This window comes from Elephas maximus, chromosome 4, assembly GCF_024166365.1.
Source record: "Elephas maximus indicus isolate mEleMax1 chromosome 4, mEleMax1 primary haplotype, whole genome shotgun sequence".
In the NCBI taxonomy this organism is placed as follows: Eukaryota; Metazoa; Chordata; class Mammalia; order Proboscidea; family Elephantidae; genus Elephas; species Elephas maximus.
This window is the reverse complement of record NC_064822.1, coordinates 63,383,753-63,404,746: the sequence shown is the minus strand read 5'-3', so window position 1 is coordinate 63,404,746 and position 20,994 is coordinate 63,383,753. Positions and strand designations below refer to the sequence as shown.

The 20,994-nt window shown below is 49.3% G+C and overlaps 1 protein-coding gene across 3 annotated transcripts; it reads left to right on the top strand.

Annotated features, from left to right (window-relative positions):
- Positions 1 to 940: 940 nt before the first annotated feature.
- Positions 941 to 12,594, top strand: LPAR5 (lysophosphatidic acid receptor 5). 3 transcript variants are annotated; one of them, XM_049882289.1, is made up of 2 exons: positions 941 to 983; positions 8,863 to 12,594. In XM_049882289.1, the coding sequence occupies exon 2, from the start codon at positions 9,057 to 9,059 to the stop codon at positions 10,170 to 10,172; it is 1,116 nt and encodes a 371-aa protein (XP_049738246.1). In that variant the 5' UTR covers positions 941 to 983; positions 8,863 to 9,056; the 3' UTR covers positions 10,173 to 12,594. The 3 variants fall into 3 exon arrangements, with proteins under 3 accessions (XP_049738246.1, XP_049738244.1, XP_049738245.1); XM_049882287.1 differs by lacking the exon at positions 941 to 983 and adding an exon at positions 1,050 to 1,331; XM_049882288.1 differs by lacking the exon at positions 941 to 983 and adding an exon at positions 3,229 to 3,997.
- Positions 12,595 to 20,994: the final 8,400 nt, after the last annotated feature.

The following is a 20,994-nucleotide window of genomic DNA, read 5'->3' as shown; positions in this document are numbered from 1 at the left end:
ATGTATGTGTGTCTCCATTTCTGAAGCCCTGGACCTCATAATCTTCATATGTAAGTGTTGGCTTGTCCCTCTGTAGGATAAAGGCCAGAGCCTGACTGGGATTGTGTCTAGGGGGATCAACACCAGGGAAGTGTGGAAAACTTGCACTTTATCAGGAGAGAGGAAACAGCTGTGGCCTAGAGCCCAGGAAGCCCTCGACTTGACATCCAGGAATTTTCCCAATTATCTGAATGTTGATATGATTATGCCTTGACAACATACATTGAGGTGTGACTCCAGTGTTGGCCTTTAATAACTTGGAATTTCCCAAAAGTGTGTTCTGGGCACACATACATTTGGGAAACTGTACAATTGCTCCCCCTTCTAAAGGTTCACAGCACTTTTAAAAACTTATTATGGCAACTTTCAAACATGCACAAAACTAGAATGGTCTAATGTACCCCCATGTACCCTTCACTCTGGTTCAATTATCAACATATGGTCAACCTTTTAACAGCATTTTAAAGGCTCTGAGAAGCCCTATAATAAAGAAACCTGTTTAGTGTATCCCAAAGTCATTTGACCACAATACACCTTTTCACCTACCACCCAATACTTCAACTTATTTCGTTTACTGAGCATCAACAACATGGCCAGCCCTGTGCTCAGCCAGAGGATACAGGGACAAGGGGCTGTCCTTGGAGCTGTCTGCCCTCCCAGAGCTCACAGCCTGGGGGAAAAAGACATAAACAAAGAGGAACAATCCAGCCTGGTAACTGGTGTGATGGGCGAACTCCATGCTCTACAGTGAGGGAGGGCCCAGCAGAACACCAGCAGTCAGAGGCAGCCTGAGGTACAAGCTAAAGGCACCATAAGCTAAACCAGTGACAGACAGGAAGGGAGACAACCAAGGGGAACCAGACGAGACCAACAAGAGGTTGGTTGGTTAGTCATCTGGCACCTGTGGCGTGGGTGTGCCAGCAAGGCTTCCGGGAAACTCTGTGGTGAGTGTGGGAGTGTGAGTGATGGGTGGGGGGAGTTGTTAGATGGCAAGAGCTGAGGGCTGGGTTAACTGTCTTTACCTGCTGGTAATGAAGAAACTTGCTGTAATTTCTTTGCTGGCCAGTTGTGAGGGCCTCTGAGGGCGCTGCCTCTTCCTCTCACTTTTACTGCCCCCCCCACCCCGGTGGAGTTGGGTGAGTTCCAGGAGCTGGGAGGGATGTGCTGTGATCTGCCGAGGTGGGTGTGTCCCTACCCACCTCAGGAGCAGGTCCTACCAGCCAAGCCCAGGCCAGAGCCAAGTGGGTAGCGGAAGTCAGCTTGGGACAGCAGCAGAGCTACAGGGAGCACAGGTATGTGGGTATCACAAGTGGGGGCTGAACCTCACAGGGGGCACAAGGGAAGCATCCCTCCCTTAGAAACGGGGACATGGGTGGGGATGGAGATGAGGGTGGGTCATAGGCCCCGAGTAGAGTAGAAAGCTAAAAAGGGGTTGCCTGAGGTAGACAGACCTTGCCAAAGGAGGCAGCCAGCATGCTTGACACACTCCTGGGTGCCCTCTGAAGCTGGAAGGCCCCACTCTGGGGGCATCTTGGGAAGGCTGCGTTCTCTCCATCACCCTTCAGGCTCCCCAGTGCCATGCTGAACCCTGGGCTGCCCCAGGCCACTTAAGAGGGCACTCTGGGGACTGTTCTAGCTTCCCACCCCCCCACCTCAGTTAAAACTTAACCCCCTACACCCACTCATCCCCCAGGGTCAGGCCCTCTGCTAGAAGACAATTATTTACCTGGTTAAACTCCTCTAATCAGTTCACTGGCACAGATGTGTTCACATTGTTATCCTTCCCCGCTAACCAGGGTGTATTTGAACGGAGTCTTCTGGAAACATCTCTATCAAGGGATTCGACTAGATGGTCTCTGAGGTCCCTATAGCTCTGACAGTCTATGGTTCATGAGAGGGATGGAATTTCAGATATTGTGCACAGGTGGGAGAAATAATTGGGGGCCAGGAGGGCCTTATGATAGCTTTGTATCACACCAATGAGGATAGCTGCCCGCCTATTACCTATGTTTATGGGGGCCTTCATGATAAGAGGGGGCTCTCCCGCCAGATTGTATCACCAGAATTTCTCCTTTTAGGGTGAATTAAAGTTGTAGCCTCAAGGGGAGATGGAGGCACGATTGAAGGGGAGATAGAAACTTGTACCTGGAAGCTTCACCTCCTGGCCACTCAGACACGACAGCCCAGCTTTGTCTGAATCTGATGCCTCCAGCTCACCCCACCTTCGCCCCTCCCCCCAGCACAGACCCCATCTACAGGGAAACCTTTTACTCCTAGACCCAAGGGGAAGGACACAGCAGATAGGATAAGGGCTGAAGTGAGTGTTGCAGACCAAATGCTGCCTGAGTTGAGGCTGAGGCGGGAAGGCTCAGGGAGATTTCGGTGAGGAGGTGGACTCTGGCCAGGCCCAACAGCAAGGGTAAGGTTCCAGATGCCGGCAGAACAGCAGATAGCACAGGTCTGTGGAGAGCTGATCCTGTCTGAATGACTTTTCTTGGTTGAGACTTTATTTCCTGTTTTTCCAGCTCTCGAAAACAGGGTGGAGGGAGATGTGCAGATGATGAGGTGACTGACATCTGCACGTGGGGGAGGGGGAACGGGGACCAATTATTGAGCAGTAAGGTCGCCTTTGCTTTCTGCCTTGTCCCAGAAAAATGTTGGGAAGGGCGTGGTCAGACTACCCAGGGAGGGCGAAGTCTCCTCTGAGGATGGTATTGGAAATGCAGGAAGAGGGAGGCTGAGGAAGGGTGGGGGAGAGGCTGAAGCAGGAATTTTGGCTGGAGAGAACAGAGTGAGCCTGAACCACAGAGGAGGGAGGATGGTAAGACATGACACCCTGGGCTCTGGGCCAGAGAGCCTCCTCTCTGGAAGTACATGGCCCCTGGGGCAGGAGGAAGCCACCTCACTCATTCTGATGACCTCAAACTATCTCCGCACCACAGACCTTCCCATCTTTTCCTTGCCCCTCAGATCCAGGCTATGCCGATGGACAGGATTCATTTGTGCCCCCAAAGAAGTTCTGAGACACAGTTTTTCACTGAGTTAAGCTTCTGCCGGAGTCTCAGCAGTTTGGATTCTTTTGGGGCACCTGAAAACATGAATATCAAGGGCTCCTTAGATGGGTGGAGCAAAAGATGGTTCAGCAGTCAACTACTAGCCTCAAGGTTGGTGATTCGAACACACCCAGAGGCACCTTGGAAGACAGGCCTGACAATCCACTTTTGAAAGGTCACAGCCTTGAAAACCCTATGGAGCAGTTCTATTCTGTAATACATGGGATCACCATGACTTGGAATCCACTCGATGGCAGCTAACAACAGTAATAGACCACAAACTAAAGGGGTATTCCCTGCGGGGAGCAGGGGTGGGCTGCTGACTGGTCATGTGTCCTCCTGCACCCAGAATAAAGTTGGGGCAGAGCAAGCAGGATGGGGAGATCTGAGAATCCTTCTTTTCAAACTTCTGACTCCGGGGAATCTGGGTCAGACAAAATAGAGGCTGTGAATTATGAAAAAGAGGAGGAAAAGAGAAAAAGGCATTTGGTGAATGTATGTGTGGGGGGGGGGGTGGGGGGAGGAAGTGAGAGGATGGCAGACGGAAAGAAGTAGAATAAAGAGGAGATATTTCTCTCCCTCTCCCCACCCCTCCTCCCTGCCCCCATCACTGTCCTAAATCACCGATTCCTTTCCCTTCATTTCTCCTCTGCATCACTGGTCAGTCACCAGAGAAGGTGGAAACCCAGGGCAGTTTCTGTGCAGCAAAGTGAGGGACCATGATTCAGCCTCCTGCCCACTTTTTTACACTTTTATTCACTTCCTGCCTGGGGCAGAAGATAGCCCTGCCCTTCTGGCTTATCTCAGCAAAGTGCCCAGCCCAGCTCAGAAGGCAGTGAGGGCCTGAGGAACCTGGGCCCCGGATGTGTATATGGAAGCTGAAGCAGAGACATGGGGAGGAGAAAGTGAGTGGCTGCGTGTGCTCTGGGGTGTGAGCGAGGTGGTGGTGGTGGTGAGGTGAAATGGCAATCCCTAGATGCCTCTGTGTGCACGTTGGCTTTTTTGCCCCTCAGTACCTAGGGCTGAGATCTGTTTGTGCATACCTGCGTGGGTATGTGCTTATGGAGCTGTCTGATTCTGTATGGTCTATGTAAGGATATTGTCCTTAAGGCGGGGGTTGTGTCTTCCGCTTTAAGCCCACTTATCTGTGCCTGTGTGTGTGCACATGCTAGTGTACTACCAGGTGTGTATATACGTTGATTTATGTGTTGCTATGGATCTGTATGTGCATGTGTGCACGTCTCTTAGTGCATGTATACCCCTGCATGCCTTTGTGTGTGCACATGGGTGTACTGGGATGCTTATGTTACCACATCGGTGTGTGGCGATGTTATGCAGCCTGTGTGGGCCTCTATGCCCTACACCTCCCTGGTGAAATTAAATCCCTGTGTTGGTTCTTTTCTGGAGCAGCTGCTGTTTCTTTGCTTCCCACATTTCCCCCACAACCTGAACTCTTCCTCAAGGCAGGACTAGGGGAGAAGGTCTGGGCCACCCCTCCCCGCCCCCCCACATCTAGATCCGTCCTTCCATTTCCTGTTTGCCTCCTTTTTGGCTGCCTTCTCCATCTTTGCCATCTGCCCTGGCACCGTGCCCACTCAGTTCCACCTTTGGGAGCCCCAGCCCCAGAGTTCAGGGAAGCAGGGGGATGGGGCAGGGGCCAGGGTAGCTTCTGCCCTTTGGTGAGACTCTCAGAAAGGGGTGGCTCTCTGACAAATGTGAGAGCATCTCCATTTGCTTTACTAAAGGATTCTAAACTTTAAGTAGCAGCTCATCTAATAGATTTTGGCCTGTTTAACATTGTCACTTTTTTGACAGAAAGTCTTGGGATTCTTGGAAAATAATCATTCACTCACTTGTTCAGTGTCTAGCATGCACCTCCTAATTGTTAGGAGCTACCGGCTCTCCAAGTAAGGGTTAAGTGTGATAAAATGAAACTATAATGTAAACGGCTATTGAAATTTTAATGCAAGCCATTTTCCAAACATGCCTTTTAAGGGACTTGGTGTTTTACTAAGCGAGTTATACAAGATAGCCTGGATTATGACAAGAAGTGGTTAGATTGATGGGATTGATTCAAGACCCATTGTAACAGGATTACAGGATGGGTGAACTGTGGGAAGGGGTAGTTTTCACCAGCAGCCAGTGAGGCCTGCTAAGTACAAATCTGTCTTGGCAGAAGTACAGCCAGACTGCTCCTTAGAAGGGAGGATGGTGAGACTCTGTCTCATGTACTTGGGACCTGTTATCAGGAAGGACCGGCCCCTGGAGAAGGACATCATGTTTGGTAAAGTGGAGGGTCAGTGAAAAATAGGAAGACCCTCAATGAGACGGATTGACACGGTGGCTGCAACAATGGGCTCAAACGTAACAACGATTGTGAGGGTGGCATAGGCCCGTTCTGTTGTACGTAGGGTCACTATGAGTCAGAACCGACTCCACAGCACCTAACAACAACAACACAAGTACAGAGACTGTTGGCAGGGTGTGGGGAAGGGCTTTGGAAGAACAGCTGTGGAAGATATGGTCCCGACAGTACCTTACCATCTAGTTGGATAACGGGAAGAAATAAACATAAAACAACCTGAGGGGTTCAAAGCAGCAAACTAAGTGCTTAAGTACTTAAGAGAAAATCCTTAAGGAGGGACATATTTGTGTGAGTGTGTGTGTGTGTGTAAGAGAGATGAGTTTGTGCTATCAGTGCTTGAAGTAGGAGAAAGAAGGAAGTGGGTTATTAAAATACATATATTTCAATTGGACAAAAAAGGAAGTGTAATAATTTATGGGCACGGATTTCACATACACAGCTGAAGAAAAGCCAGGTGCCCTGTTCAGCATCCATCCACATACTCAATTGTCCACTCTTTTGTTGGAAAGCGGCAGGGGGCAGCTTAGACTTTGGAGCCAGGTAGTCTTAGGTTTGAATTCTGATTTCACTCCTCATTGACTGACCTCTTGAGCTTCTGTCTTCTTTCTTGTAAAAGTGAGGATAAACACCTACCTTAAAGGGTTGTTAGAAGTAGATTATGTACATAGAATACCCTGGGATATGGTGAGTGATCAGTAAACTGGAGCTCTTTTCCAATGAACATTTATTGAGGTAAGGTGCTGGAGACAGAGCTGAATAAGCCATAGTCCACAGCTCCTCCCTCAAGGAGCTCACAGTCTAGTGGGAGGGGCGGACTAACAACAGCTAATTACAGTACATGTGGTAACAGCTGTGATAACCCTCTGCACAAAGTGCCGTGGAATGACAAGTCCAGGGACGACATCTGCCCTGTGGGGGAGGAAAAGCTTCACAGAATCCTAAGAAATGGCTCAGTTTGTCAGTTGTAGAGTGGGGGGAAGGACATCCCAAGTCGACGACACAGCACTTGAGAAGACAGAATCCTGAAAACAGTATGTCCAAAATTGTTGCTAGTTAGGTGTGACTGGAGCAAAGGAACGAGGGTGGGGTGGGGGTGGGGGGCGTGCCCGGAAGTGAACCTGGGTTTATTTGGTTTTTGGCACAGTTAGGCCCCATTTGGTAGTACAGGCAGTCCCCAGTTCCCAGATTATGAACGAGTCCTCTTCCTAAATCTGTCTTTAAGTCAGATTTGTACGTAAGTCAGAAGTTAGATACGCTTTGTATCTAACATCAGTTAGTCAAATGTTTGTCTTAGTATATAGTTTACCTTTGTATGCATAAAAAACATTAAAGAAACACTTCCAGATACACTAAAACATCTTTAACATAATAATACGGTAATAATAATAATGTTTTGATGTGTGTCATAAAGTGGCACCCATTTGTTATTACGAACCATTGTTATTACCTCGAATTTTTAATATAATAGGATTTACATGGATTGCTTCCTAAATACGGGTTGTACGAAAGACATTTGTAACCCAGGGCTGCCTGTACTGTCAATGTTAAAATTGTTATTTTCCAGAGGATGTGTTTCTTTATTCCCAATAACCACTCCACCTCTTACAAGTTTCAGACTGCTGATGATGGTGGTTGGAGGGAGAACAAACAAAAAACCCACAAGAAAACATGTTTGAGTCAGATTTACAATTGAGTTCCATGTAAGAATTTTAAGTTTCTTTTCCAAGGAATAAGCTCAGTGTCTTGGGAGAATTGCTCAGGATCTCAATTTATCTCCCTAAGATGGTATATGGAGTTCTGGTGGAGGGATAGTTTCTCTGGCCTTATGGCACTGAGGTAGGTGGGACCTTCAGACCATTTCCTATTGTTTGGCTCCTCTGCCTCTTAGGAATGCCTTCTGTCTGCCAGCTTTTGCCTGAGGACTGCTGCTGTGATCTGCTCTCGGTCTGTCTCTCTGCAACCTGGTCAGTGCCCCTGGAACTTCCTTACCTCACTGCCACACTCTCTGGGGTTAGGGTCCCCTCTGAGATCTGCATTTAAGGGGTCCTCATTGAAACCTCTCTAGCAAACTACCATCTCCCTTTTATCACAGCAACCCCATCTGGGAAGCTTCTTAGTCCAGGGGAGCACCTGGAAAAACTCAACCTTCCTCTCTGCCTGGCAAGACTGTGCTGCCAAGTTTACGATGATGTGGCTCTGCCCAGGGTTGGTGGGCAGATAGCTTATGACCCGTTACATTTCTAACAAGTTCGCAGGCAATGCTAATACTGCTGGTTAGGGACCAATTTTGAGAACCACTAGTCAAAAAAAAAACTTTTTTTTTAGTAGAGCAGTGGAGCCCTGGTGGCAGTGGTTAAGAGCTTGGCTGCTAACCAAAAGGTTAGCAGTTTGAATCCACCAGCTGCTCCTTGGAAACCCTAAGGGGCAGTTCTACTGTGTCCTATAGGGTTGCTATGAGTCAGAATCAACTCGAATTCAACAGGTTTGGCTTTTTTTTTTTGGCTTAGCAGAGCAGTTGTTCTTAAAATTTATTTACATAAGAATTACCTGGCAATCTTGTTAAAATGTACATTCTGATTCAGTATATCTGGGGTGGAAATGCAAATTCTCAGCAGGGGTTCAAACTGGAACTGCTTCAAAGCCCTTCTTTAGAGAGCCCCATTGTATTATTTCCACATGACAGATGAAGACACAGCGTGAGAGAGATGAAACAAGCTGGTCCCAGGTTGCTCTGACCCCAAACCTAACCTACACAGGAGCAATGGTGGATGTGATAAGTGTACAAAGGACTTTGAACTTTATTCTTTAGATAATGGAGAGCCAGCACAGTATCTGGCCCAGGGGAGGTGCTCCAAGTACTTCTCACCACCTGACATACTACCTACTTATTTGCACTTTATTATCTATCTTCCTCCAATGAAATGTAAACTCAACAGGGTCCAGGCCATTGTTTTTTTCACTAGCATGAACATGGGTGGTACTTTCTAAAGGCTCAGTAAGCATTTGTGGAAGAAAGAAAGGAAAGGAGAGACTTTAGATAATAGTGACCTGTGTGTTCACATACATCATCTCATTTACCCTCCTAATAACCTCATGAAATAGGAACTACTAAAACTTTTTTGTCTGGATAAGGAAAATGAGGTTCAGAGAGATCAAGTAATTTTTCTGAGGTCACACAGCTAGGCAAGTTGGCAAAATCAGGATTTAAACCCAGGCAGTCTGACTCCAAAGCCTGGGCATTTAACACTGTGCTACATCCCTGCTGTAAAAGCTGTTCTGGCTGATTCGAAGGTGGGGGAAAGATTTGAGGCTGAGAGAAGGAGGCCAGCTAGTTTAGCTAGATAAACATTTATGCCTGGTCCTATTCCTGCATTACCTCGACTTTGGCTCACATTCCTATTCCAGGTTCCCACTACCGATGAAGCTGTGACCAAAAGCATCCAACCACTGGCAGCCATCTGCCCTTGCTGCTCTGCGTCTGCTTGCTTTGGAATCCTCTGTGCTACCTCCAGGCCCCTACCTTGGATGTGAACTCGATGCCAGAACCGTGGTGTTCCCTGTGATGACCCCAGCCTAGGTCCCCCTCTCACTTTGGCAAGATGTTGCCCAACTCCACAGCCAACACCAGTACTACCAACAACTCCGTTCCGTGTCCAAACTACCAGCCAACCCACCACCTGCACATGGTGGTCTACAGCCTAGTGCTGGCCGCTGGGCTCCCCCTCAACTTGCTGGCCCTCTGGGTCTTCCTGCGCGCGCTACGTGTGCACTCTGTGGTGAGCGTGTACATGTGCAACCTGGCGGCCAGCGACCTGCTCTTCAGCCTGTCGCTGCCCGTACGCATCTCCTACTATGCACGGCACCACTGGCCCTTCCCAGACCTCGTGTGCCAGACAGCAGGCGCCATCTTCCAGATAAACATGTACGGCAGCTGCATTTTCCTCGCGCTCATCAACGTGGACCGCTATGCCGCCATCGTGCACCCGCTGCGGCTGCGCCACCTGCGGCGGCCCCGCGTGGCACGGTACCTCTGCCTTGGCGTGTGGGCGCTCATCCTGATGTTTGCCGTGCCCGCTGCCCTCGTGCACAGGCCCTCACGCTGCAGACACGCGGACAGGGAGGTGCGCCTGTGCTTCGAGAGCTTCAGTAACGAGCTGTGGAAGGGTCGGCTGCTGCCGCTGGTACTGCTGGCCGAAGCGCTGGGCTTCCTGCTGCCCCTGGTGGCTGTGGTCTACTCATCGGTCCGGGTCTTCTGGACGCTGGCGCGACCCGACGCCACGCTGAGCCATCGGCGGCGGAAGACAGTGCGCCTCTTGCTGCTCAACCTCGTCATCTTCTTGCTGTGCTTCGTGCCTTACAACTCCACGCTGGCAGTCTACGGGCTGCTGCGGGGCCAGCTAGTGGTGGCGAGCGAGGCGGCCCGCGACCAGGTGCGCAGGGTGCTGATGGTGATGGTGCTGTTGGCCGGCGCCAACTGTGTGCTGGACCCGTTGGTGTACTACTTCAGTGCCGACGGTTTCCGAAACACCCTGAGGGGCCTGGGCACTCCGCTCCGGACTAGGACCTCGGCCACCAACGGGGCTCAGGAAACGCTGGCCGTATGGCCCGCTGAGACCACCCGCACCACCATTCCGGATGCCACTAGTGAGCGGCTTCTCCGGCCCTCCAACCCCCGGACGCCCTTTACCCAGAGCCTCCAGGAATCGGCCCTCTGAATGCTCGCAGCGCCATCTCGCCATCAACCTACCCATGCCCCCTCATCACCTTTCTGTCTTGCAGGCTGCATGGTGTGCACATGAGGTGGGGTGAGCACCTGTACTTCTTGGAATGCAATCCCAGCTCATAAATGCAGAAAAGAACAAAATGTGGAAGCAAGGAGCACAGTAAAGGAAGTGTGCTGGTGGAAAATCTTTGAATTGTGGTGATGGTGAGCACAGGTCTTTTCCCCAGCGGTAGGAAGTGATGCAGTAAGCCTGCCCTTGCAGAGGCACAAGACTGGATGAGATGCCCTTGGCGGGAGTAGAAGGTGATTGAGGGAGGAGAAAACCAGTTATCGTGGATTTAGACCCACCACAGCAGTCTGAAAGCTGAAGAGCCTCAGGCCTTGGTGAACCAAGCTACTGAGAAGTTCAACTGCTGACTTCTTTGGGGAGCGTAGTTCGATGGAAGCCATCTCCTCTCATCTCAACCTGGGCGTCCTCTGCTCAGCATTGAGGTGTAATAAATATGGAGAAAAAGAGTTTATTTAATATGGACGAGATTGGGTTCATTCTCGTTTAAGTGGCTTGCAACAACTTATACCCAGCCCCCAGCCTGGGGAAAACCTGGTGGTGTAATGCTTGAGAGCTACAGCCGCTAATCAAAAGGTCGGCAATGCAAATCCACCAGGTGCTCCTTGGAAACCTTATCAGGCAGTCCTACTCTGTCCTATAGGGTTGCTATGAGTCAGGATCGACTCCACAGCAAGGAGTTTGGTTTTGGGTTTTACCCAGCATGGGTAATTGGGGGCAGGGCAAAACTGTGAGTTAGAGAAGTCCTGTCAGTTTTCCCCTCGGCACAGAGATCCTGGTCCCTATTCCCCTTTCTCCCTTCTCTCTCCATGTCACTCCCCTTTCAGGGCCTCCTCCATTCTAGGTCCTTAGTGTTTTCTCTCTCTTTTTCTCTGCCTGAGGTGGGAGTAAGGAGAAAATTCTTTGTACTAAAGGGGCCTGGGACCCCCTTTAAACTTAAAAATTGAGGATCCCAAAGAGCTTTTGCTTATGCTTTGTTCTGTGGACATTTACCATATTAGAAATTAAAACCAGTAAGTTTTTATAGCACAGGAATGCACAAGCACACATTCCATCAACTGTGAGAGCAAAAATGCCATCACACATCATGAAGACTCTGGAAAACTCCACGATATACTTGTGAGAGAATAAGAGTGAAAAGGGCAAGTGGCATCTTAGTAGTATTATTATGAAAATTGTTTTGACCTCATTGACTTCCTCAAAGGCTTGGTTCCTGGATCATACTTCAAGAGCCATACCTGTACTAAAGTATTGAGTTCGTGTGTAACTCCTTCCCAGGGCATTATATATTTATATACAGTGTTCTATTTATTTATTTTGGCGGGGGGAGCAAAATAGGAGCAGCACCAAATGGAACATTACCTTGAGCTTACTGTGCGGCAGCCTTGAGGTGGGGGTGGAACCAATTACACAAACTCTCAGGGAGAGGGGGAGGAGCTGGGCCCTAGGCAGGAGACAAGAGTTTATAGGGAAGTAAGTGTGAGATTGGAGGACAGGTATAGGTTGTCTGTTCTTAGCTAACTGGGGACAAGGTAAATGGAAGGCTGGTTCATGTGCAGGTTACTGCTTCCTCTTTAGCCAAGTTGGTGGGGATGGGCAGGAGGGTCTGCAGAGTTGATAATTATGACTTTTTTCTTCAGGCCCTGACATTAGTGAGGGAATTAACGCCATGCATGTGTCCTGTCTTTCAATACTATACGTTTCTCTGGGTGTGCATGTGTGAGAGAGGGGCAATGTCAGGGTTTTCCTATGTGTGTCTCCTTGTGTTGTAGTTGGAGTAAATAAACCTTTTGTGTGTGTCTTTTTTTACGGGATGCCTCCAGATGGTGATTTACAGGAGTAAAATGACCCCTGGTGGCCAAACTAGAGAACTGACCCAGATTCCTCAATGATAGCCATGAAGTCAGAGCCGCCTTGGACAAGTTAGAGGCATCTCATGGGCCAGGTCCTTACTCCACACCTGCTTAGCTCTGCTTCAGTCTCCCAGTTCAGGAACTGTGCCCTTCGTGTTCTGGGAGTACCAGCAGCGCTTAACCTTGTAATCCAAAGCCTCAGCACTTTGCCCTACCCAACAGAACTGAATTGAACAGTAAAATTAAAAAAAAAAATTACTTGAGTGACTTTTATATGCAGATATGTAAGTGAATTCCAATGTAATTAAAACTCATGCAGCACGTATCAGCTTCTAACATACTATATAATTTACTTATTTATTATAGTTTTTTTTTATAGCTTATTATCTGTCTCTTCCTCTCCCACCCAAGTAGAATGTAAGCTCCTTGAGGGCAAGGATTTTTGTTTGTCTACTTCTCTGATGTATCCCAGAAGAAGTGCTCAATAAATATTTGTCGAATGAATGAATGGTTGGATCTTGCCTCAGAGTAGTTTCCTATCTGATGAGGGCCATAGAACAAGTAAATAGTAACTATAATGCAAGGCAGAAGATCCAGGAATGCAGGTAACTGTTGGCAGTTGATTTAGTCGGCAATGTGAAGCCCCAAAGTCTCCTGAATGAGGTTTTTTTCACCCTGACATACTGTGTAGGATAAACTGTAGGGCAAATAAGATGGGAAGAGTCTAGGGGAAGAAAAACTGGTGAGGGAGCTATTAAAATAATCCAGAAGTGTGACTGTGACCTGTGGAAGCAAATGGAAATGGTTTGTCTCCAGTGTGAAATCTCTGGTATTCAAGATCTGGTGGGACACTTATATTCATTCATATATTCTAAGGGCTTCCATCACCAGAACAGAGGCAAGAATAGATTAAGGAGACATTGCAGGCAGAGGAACAATGGGCAGAACCTAACAAATAACAGACTTTGGAAGTTTAAGAAAACCTATCACCACTGCCATTTTCATAGGATTCCCAGTTACAGGGTGGGCAGTACCGTGGAGGCAAGCTCTGGGATGTCGATAGGTCTCACCCCATGCCCTGCGGTTACTCTATTTGAGATCTAGGAAAGGGAGGAAAAGGAGAAAGTCTTAGCGAGGCAAGAACATTTACAATTTTTGTTTGCTTGTTTTGTGTGTGTTTAATACTCTTGTGTCTGCCAAGATTTCAACATAGTGCTCAAGATGTATTATCTTATTTAATTATTGCAATAACCGTCTTGAGTTAGGTACAATTATTATCCCCATTTTATAGTCTAAACACCTTAGAGAAGCTGAGGTCTCAAGGTCACGAAAGTGGCACAGTATCTATTTGGTTTCCAAATTCCTACTCTTTGCACCCCCTTTTACAGGTACCTCCAACCTTCCTCTTCCTGGCTCCATTATAACCCCCCACCCTCGCTTCCTTTCTTTTCCTTCCCTCCTCAGGTAGACCACCTCTCTCACCTTCCCCCTTCCTCCACAATGAATCTGCTGTCTGTATGTTTTCTAGCTCCTTTTTCCCAGGTGTTCCTCCGTGCTTATTATCCACTTACCCTACAGCACACATGCCCCTTCCCACTCCGCATGCCCCAGCCCCCTGTCCTCAACACAGTGTGGGTGTGTCAGGGCTAAGAACTGGACTGACTCAGGGTTCCAGCTGAATTGGGCCCTGAAACACACCTCATCAAAGGGCTCTGGAAGGAGAAGCTTGGTGGTGGAGGTGGCACACACAGGCAGGATGGATCAGCCTTCATGCAGTTGGTCTTGATACCCACCACCCCCCCCAACCTGGAATGTACTCAACATCGCTAATGCAGCAGTCTTTATTGTCTACCACCTAAACTGATGAGGGCACCTCACCTTGGTTCTTCATTTCTCCAAGTCTGTCTCCTCTGTAGGCAGATTCCCCCGCATGGTGGGAGTGGTAGGGGGTGAAGAGTGACAATCACTTGGTTTTGAAATAAATTCAGGAGAACCAGGGCAGAGGTGAGGGATCCTAAAGGAGGACAGAGATACCTCACTCTTAGCCTTGAACCATCTTGAGGGAAATCCCTGCTTGACTGCCACCTGGGGTTCCATGGAAGAAATGGGCAAGGTTGCGGGTGGGGTGGGTGTTAATTTCTCATCAACCCTCTCTTCTCCATTCTTTCAAGAGGTCCTGGAGACAAAGAGAGGCTGGGAGTAATTCTACCATGCTATACTTTCCAGAGCATTGAAGCACTGAAAAAGGAAGTTTCTCACACAGGGTTTGGGGAATCCCAAAGGTTCCCAGAACTTTGGGGTCAAACAAACCTGGATACTAATTTCAGCTCTGCCACTTCTAGGAAATGTGACTTTAGGCAAATTACTTGGCCTCTCTGAGCTTCTTATTTTCTCCTTTGTGAAATGGAAATTATAATATCTACTTATTGGGTTGTTGGGAGGGCAATGAGATCACCTTTGAAAGGCACCTGGGAGGCATCCTGTAAATGGGAGCTCTCTTTCCAACAGGAGTATGGGGAGGGGGTGCTATTGGTAAAGTCTGTTTGTGATGCCCAAGGGGAGCATTTCTGGAAGACGTCAAGGGCTCCAGGTGAATCCTCACCAAGACAGGGCTCTGCCAGCAATCAGAACTAGGGCCAGGGGAACCGGGTGAGCAAAGCAGGCTGGGTAAGTTTCCATGGTGCTAGGTCAAGAAGACAGTTTTCAGGGGTAGTGACTGGCCTGTAGCCCTCTGGGGGCACTCGCTCCCTGCTAAGCTGATGTCCATCCCACAGAGACAAGGAGTAGGTGGAAAAGTGTGTGAAAGGAAGAGGACAGGGGACATAGTAAGAACCAAGTAAAGGAGAAAGGGCAAGGGAAGAGGCTGGAGGGGAAGTAAGGGCCCAGGGAGGCACAGGGTGCGGCTGAGAGAGGGGCCCAGGGCAGGAGGGCGGGAGAGAGCCTGGAAGGGAAGAGACAACTGAGGGAGGGAGGGACAGGGAGAGAGACCGGCGGCGCTGACACAGCCTCGATGTGTGGAACGGCCTGGGGTTTGGCCCACAGGTCAGGCGTCTGGCAGTATTATGGGATGGAGAGGCCTTAGGAGACAGGGAGAGTATTATGGGCTGGAACAGTCTTAGGAGACTGGGGAATATTATGGGCTGGTGAGGCCCGGCTCCAACTGGAGGCGGGAGGAAGGGGTGCGGGGCGGGAAGGGGGGGTAGTGGTGGAAGGGAGTATTATGGGCTGGAGGCCTCCTGCGACCAGAGGCAAGAGTATTATGGGCTGGCAAGGCCTTCGGTGGCCAGAGGGGGGAGCAGCGGGGGATGGCACCGGCTGCATGTGACTGAGGGGGGGGCCAAGTTGGGGGGGGTGGTGAGTGGGGGTGGGGGAGCTTATTATGGGATAGCTCTTTGTACCTACTGCGGGGACTGCTTCCCCAGCAGATATTATGGGATGTCGTGTGTGGGAGGGGGAGTAGGGCTGGGGGATTATTATGGGATGGTGGTGCAAAAATGGGGAGGGCCTGAGGAGCTCTTCTCCCCCCCCACCCCTTTACTCTCTTACCGTCCTCTCTAAGGTCAGCCCCCTCTTTCAAGTGGCTCAGGGGGAATAACTGAAACCCATCTCCCTACACACACTTTGGGCACCTCAGTCCATCCTAGGCATCCCCTCTAACTAGCAGCCGCCTCCAGGGTGCTGAGGGGGAAAGGCAGCTTCTGGTGAATGGGAGAAAGCCTCAAAGCAGGATTGTGGTGGCCTGTGGATCACACCTCCCACCTGCATAGTGTCCCCTTTTATATCTTATGCCACCTTCCTTCCCCTTCCCCCTTTCCATAGGGGGGGCCTTTGATCCTCCTCCCCTCCCCCCCTCCATTTCCTCTCCAGCTCCCTCCACAGCCGTAACCAGTAAAACAGGCGGCCAGCTATTATGGGATGGCTGCTCCCGGCAGCTCTGCAGGGAGGGGGCGGTCACCGCGGAATGTCTCCTGTGGGTGGCTATTATGGGATGGCCGCCTCTCTTTTTTGGAAAGGGTGGGGGCTAGTGAGGAGGATTATTATGGGATGTGCCCTGCACAGCTGGGTGGGGCCGCCCTGGGTAGGTAAAGCTCTGGGGAGGGGGGGGGGATGGGGAAAGAAAGGAAGGAAGAGGGAGGGAAGGAGCTGGGGAGGGTGGGGTGAGCCCTGGAGCCAGACCTGAGGCCTGACAGGAGTAACTGGCTGGAGAGGTTTCTTCTGTGACAGCTGTTCGAAGGGCCCTCTGAGGCAGGCTCAAGCTAGCTGAATCTGAACCCTGGACAACTGGGTACACTCACAGCTTTAGGGCAGCAAGACTGCTGATTCCTGAGCCTGCAGTGCTGGGCTGGAAGTGAGGACTCCTGGGTTCTGGCTATGAGGCATACCACGAAAAGGAGGCAGGTTCCTGGATGACCACAATACCCAAGTACTCCTCTTCTTTGCCTTCCTGGGTTTGAGCCTTGGGACCATGGCTCACATAGGAGGGTTGCACATGGGAAACTTTATTTTTGTGTGCAGTCAGACCCAAGGAACAGAGACATGGGTTGGCTCCTGAAGGACTAATGCCTCACCTGCCACCCTTCAAGTCCACACAACCTGCATTCTGTCTTGCCGTCAGAGTGCACTGTCACTGTGGCTTCTTTTCCCCTACGCTGTTTTTCCAAACTGCCTTTCCTGATGGAGCAGCAGAGTACCTTAGACCTGAGCAGAGTTTCTTGGTTTCACACAGACTAGAGGTGTAGGGAGAGGAAATAGAGAGCGTACGCTGAAAACTTAACGGACAACTCACTCTGAGTGTTATTCTAGGTTCTTCTGTACCACGGGGTGGAAACAGAACTCTAAGGTAACCGACTAGAGAGGCTGTCCCCCTGGGTGCATTAATCAGGAGATTATCCCACAGTGGTCTCTGTGGGCCAATCACACTAGTGGTTTATTTATAATTTATCTAGACAGGTAGCATGGGACCTGGGTAGGGAGGGAGGGGCATAAAGACCACAAGAGCAACACATAAGTACACATGTTGTAGCCCTTGTTGGAACTCAAGAAGAGAGGAAAGAATTTAAACTTTCTCCTAGTGGTATCAGAAAGATGTGAAAAGATAGGGAAGAAAGGGAATAAGTGGGTAGAAGCTGCAGGATTAGGGAAAGAGGGATTGTGGTGGGCAAAGGGCACCAGTATTTTTAATCACGGACAATAGGCTGTGCGTACTCAGTTGTAAAAGTTGCTTACTGATTTATATTACGAATCACTGTGGTAATGTGGTATATATGTATGAGAGGAAAAAAGCGTGGGGCAGATGGAGATATTACAGAAAGGAATTTGAGGCCCAGAGACAGGCTGAATCCCCTAGGGAAATGTGGATAAGGAGGGCATAATAGGTATTTGGCCACTCTGTGTACGAAGGAGAAAACTTGAAGGGAGGTGTGCTCACATTATGGCATCTTAAAAGAGCTGCCCCTCTCCCCTCTGGGAGCAATGCAAAGTTCATTCTCAGTACTTGGAATAAGCACAGGGGAGGGTTTGGACAAATGAATGGGGCTTAATCCTGAAGTAAAGAAAATGTAATGAGGAAAACTACAGACAGCCTAGCAGAGTGGGGAAAATGGCCATCACGCCACATGAGTGTGGCAAAAAGGTGGTCCAGAGAATTGGAGCAAATATTGGAAAAAGAATATATGAAATGCAAAGGTAGCCGTGAGAGTCCTTGGCAAGACCTGAGGTCTTTGATGTTGAAAACTTCAGTCCTAAAATGAGAAAAGAGTTAAACATAGAATGCTAGTGATTATACCATTAGGCAGCAGCTGGTGGAAAGACTTAGCATCACTGGTGCTCTGCCTGGGATTGTAAATTCCTGGAGAAACAAGCTCTCTCTGCACCTGAATTCATTTCTCCTTGCCACTTCTCCCAGTCCTTTAGTTCCCAGAGGAGGGGAGAACCATCTGGTCGGGCCCTTTCTCTAGGGAAATGACCTTAGGACAATGAAGATATGGAGTGAGGTAAGGAAGGGCCCCTCTTAGGAGGGAGTTCCTGTTTCTCTTCACCCTGCCCCACCTCCATATGTCTTGCCCTGTGTGAAAAAGGCAGATGGAAGCAGAAGTAGACATCATCTCTGGCTTGAGGAAGAGAGACAGTGAAGCAGTGATGCTGGAATATTGTTCTCACTCAGGTCCTGCTTCTCCGGGGGCCAGGAAGAGGGAAAAGTGACAGGCTTGTGGGCTCAGATTCTCTGAGGACCAAAGGGCTTTAAGATTGGGATCTCCTGGCTTTCTTAGGACTGGGTCCCCAGGGTGGCTGGAAGGTAGGCATGGTTAGGGAAAAAGGATAATATATATTGGGAGCCTGGTGGCACAGTGGTTAAGAGCTTGGCTGCTAACCAAAAGGTCAGCAGTTTGAATCCACCAGTTGCTCCTTGGAAACCCCATGGGACACTTCTACTCTGTCCTATAGGGTCGCTATGAGTTAGACTCCCGGCGGTGGCAATGTTTTTTTTTTTTACCTTGTGGCATAATTGAATTAGGAAGGCATCCTGTTAGTTAGTCCTGTCAGTAGGTATGTAGAAATTGTATGTGGGAAGGGGCAAATAGTGAACATCATGCAACTATGGTGTTTTTTTGGTGGAGAATGGGGCCTCAATAAGATGGAGATTTGGGCAATTGTGTTATGAGACTTCGAGATATAAAATGAGCAAGGAGTTAAAAAATGACATTGAGGGTAAGCAGGAATTTTAATGTTGAAGAATGAGGATAATGATTCTGGCCTGTTGATGAGCCTCTCAAGAAGGAAGCACATGATAAAATTATAGGATTTCATTATTAGGAATGCTGAGTGAATGAACATTGCCTTCCTATCAAAGTCCCTTAGTACGTAGGGGTTAGATAATCTTGACCATCCGTCTATACTGTAAACCCTTTTAGAATATCTAGGTATTTTAAAATACCTCTAGAAGGACCACCAAAAACCTCTACTAGGATATGATCTGTCCTGAAACCAGTTGGGCTTTGCTTTATTCTCTGTAACAGGAAATTAGGAAATAGCATTCAGTTGTTCTCCCTTGGCACCAGACATTTCTATTTTCTATCACAGTTTGTTTAGTTGCATATGCTTCTTTAAGGGAGGCACCATGGTCTTTGCATTCCCCATGTTGCCTAGCTCTGTGCCTTGCTAGGTACTCTGTCAACATCTGCTGAATGAATGTGAGTAGTAGTGAATAGTAAGTAGAGGGAGATCAGGTCCTGGCTCTTTGTGTATATATATACTGAAGGGCTCTCAGTTCACATCAGAATGGGATGCCCATCTATGGGAGTGGCCCAGGGGTGTTGAAGAATGGTCCCTGAGCTGGAGGCTAGGCGATGGGGGAGAGGACTGCTGGAATGGTGAGAAGTAGTCTTTGGATGGAAATTTGTGATTATTATGGGATGCTCTGGGGTGAATTAAACTTCATATAAATTGTTCATCTGGCCGGCATGGTATTTGGTTGGTCTTACTCAAAACTATGAGTTGGAATGTACTAGACTGCAATGGGTTCGGGTTACTCAAAACTTAATGGCAGGAGATGAACATCTGGAGAACTCCTGGATTTAGTGTGATTGGGTGGGGCCCTAGGTTAGCTCTCAACTCCTGAGTGTCTGGAAATTATGGGATGATGGAAGCTACGGTCTTACAGGTTAAGAGGCTTTATGCCAGGGTACTTGCTTTGGCCCAGAAAGGGTTGAAGCTGTGTATGAGTGGGGGCGGGGACAAGGCAGTGTGGGTGGCCCAGAAAGGGTTGAAGCTGTGTATGAGTGGGGGCGGGGACAAGGCAGTGTGGGTAGCCTGCCTGCCCTGCCTGCTCTGGGTGTTAATAGATTAGGCTTACAGCATTTGGAGATGGGGAGGTATATGAATATCATGGGATGCCTGGCTGGAACAGTACTATATAAGGGTGGTGGGGTGGAGATGAAGCGATATGGGATGTGACCCTGGGTTGTGCTGAGAGTATTATGATGTCCGGTTGACCATGGCTCCCTTGCAATTATTAAGGGATGTCAGGGTGTGGGTGGGGAAGTAAAATTATTATGGGATATATTTCCAGGGTTAAGGGAAAGGGTGATTAGGTGTCCATCTGTGGGGTAGCAGTAGGACTGCTGGTCTATTATAGGCTATCTTTTTGATAGGGAAGGGGTGGTCCTTATGGGCTGAGGAGCTAGAATGAAAATGTGAAGCCTGGGGGTGGTGTGTGCATCTAGACCCTAGCCTGCAGGGACCGAGGGCAGCTCCAGGGGGTTAGTTATTACAGGATGTCAGTATGGAAAGTGGGAGACTGATTATTACGGGGTGTGTGTGGGAGGAGGCCAAGTGTCCGTTGTTGCAGTGGGGGGATGAGTTTCTGACTATTATGGGATATCAAACTGGGGGTGGATGAAGAGTGGTTATTATGGGATGTCTGGGGGGATGGGATGAGTATTATGGGATGTGAGGCTGGTGTGCTGTGTGGGGTGCTTATTATGGGATGGCCATGGGAAGGGAGGGGTGATGAATTATTATGGGATGTGAGCATTAGGGCGAAGAGTGAAGAAGTTGGCAGAAGGATGGCTATTATGGGATGCTGCAAAGGGTTAGTGGCAAAGGTCTGCAATATTATGGGATGTCAGCAGTTCTGACATATACGTGTATGGAGTGTGTGTAGGGGTGTGTGTGTGTGTGGGGGGGTGTCCGTGTGTATTATGGGATGGCCAGGAGGTGGGCGGTTGCCCGGGTGACACGCGCGCGCGCTCGAAGGGGCGTGGCCAATGGTTGCCTGAGCGACGAGGGGGCGGGGGTTGCCCGGGAGACCTAGGGAGGAGGCTGGAGGTAGTGGAAGGGGGGGTTGGAGTTGGTTGAGGTTATTATGGGCTGTCCGCGGGGGGGCGGGGCCTGTG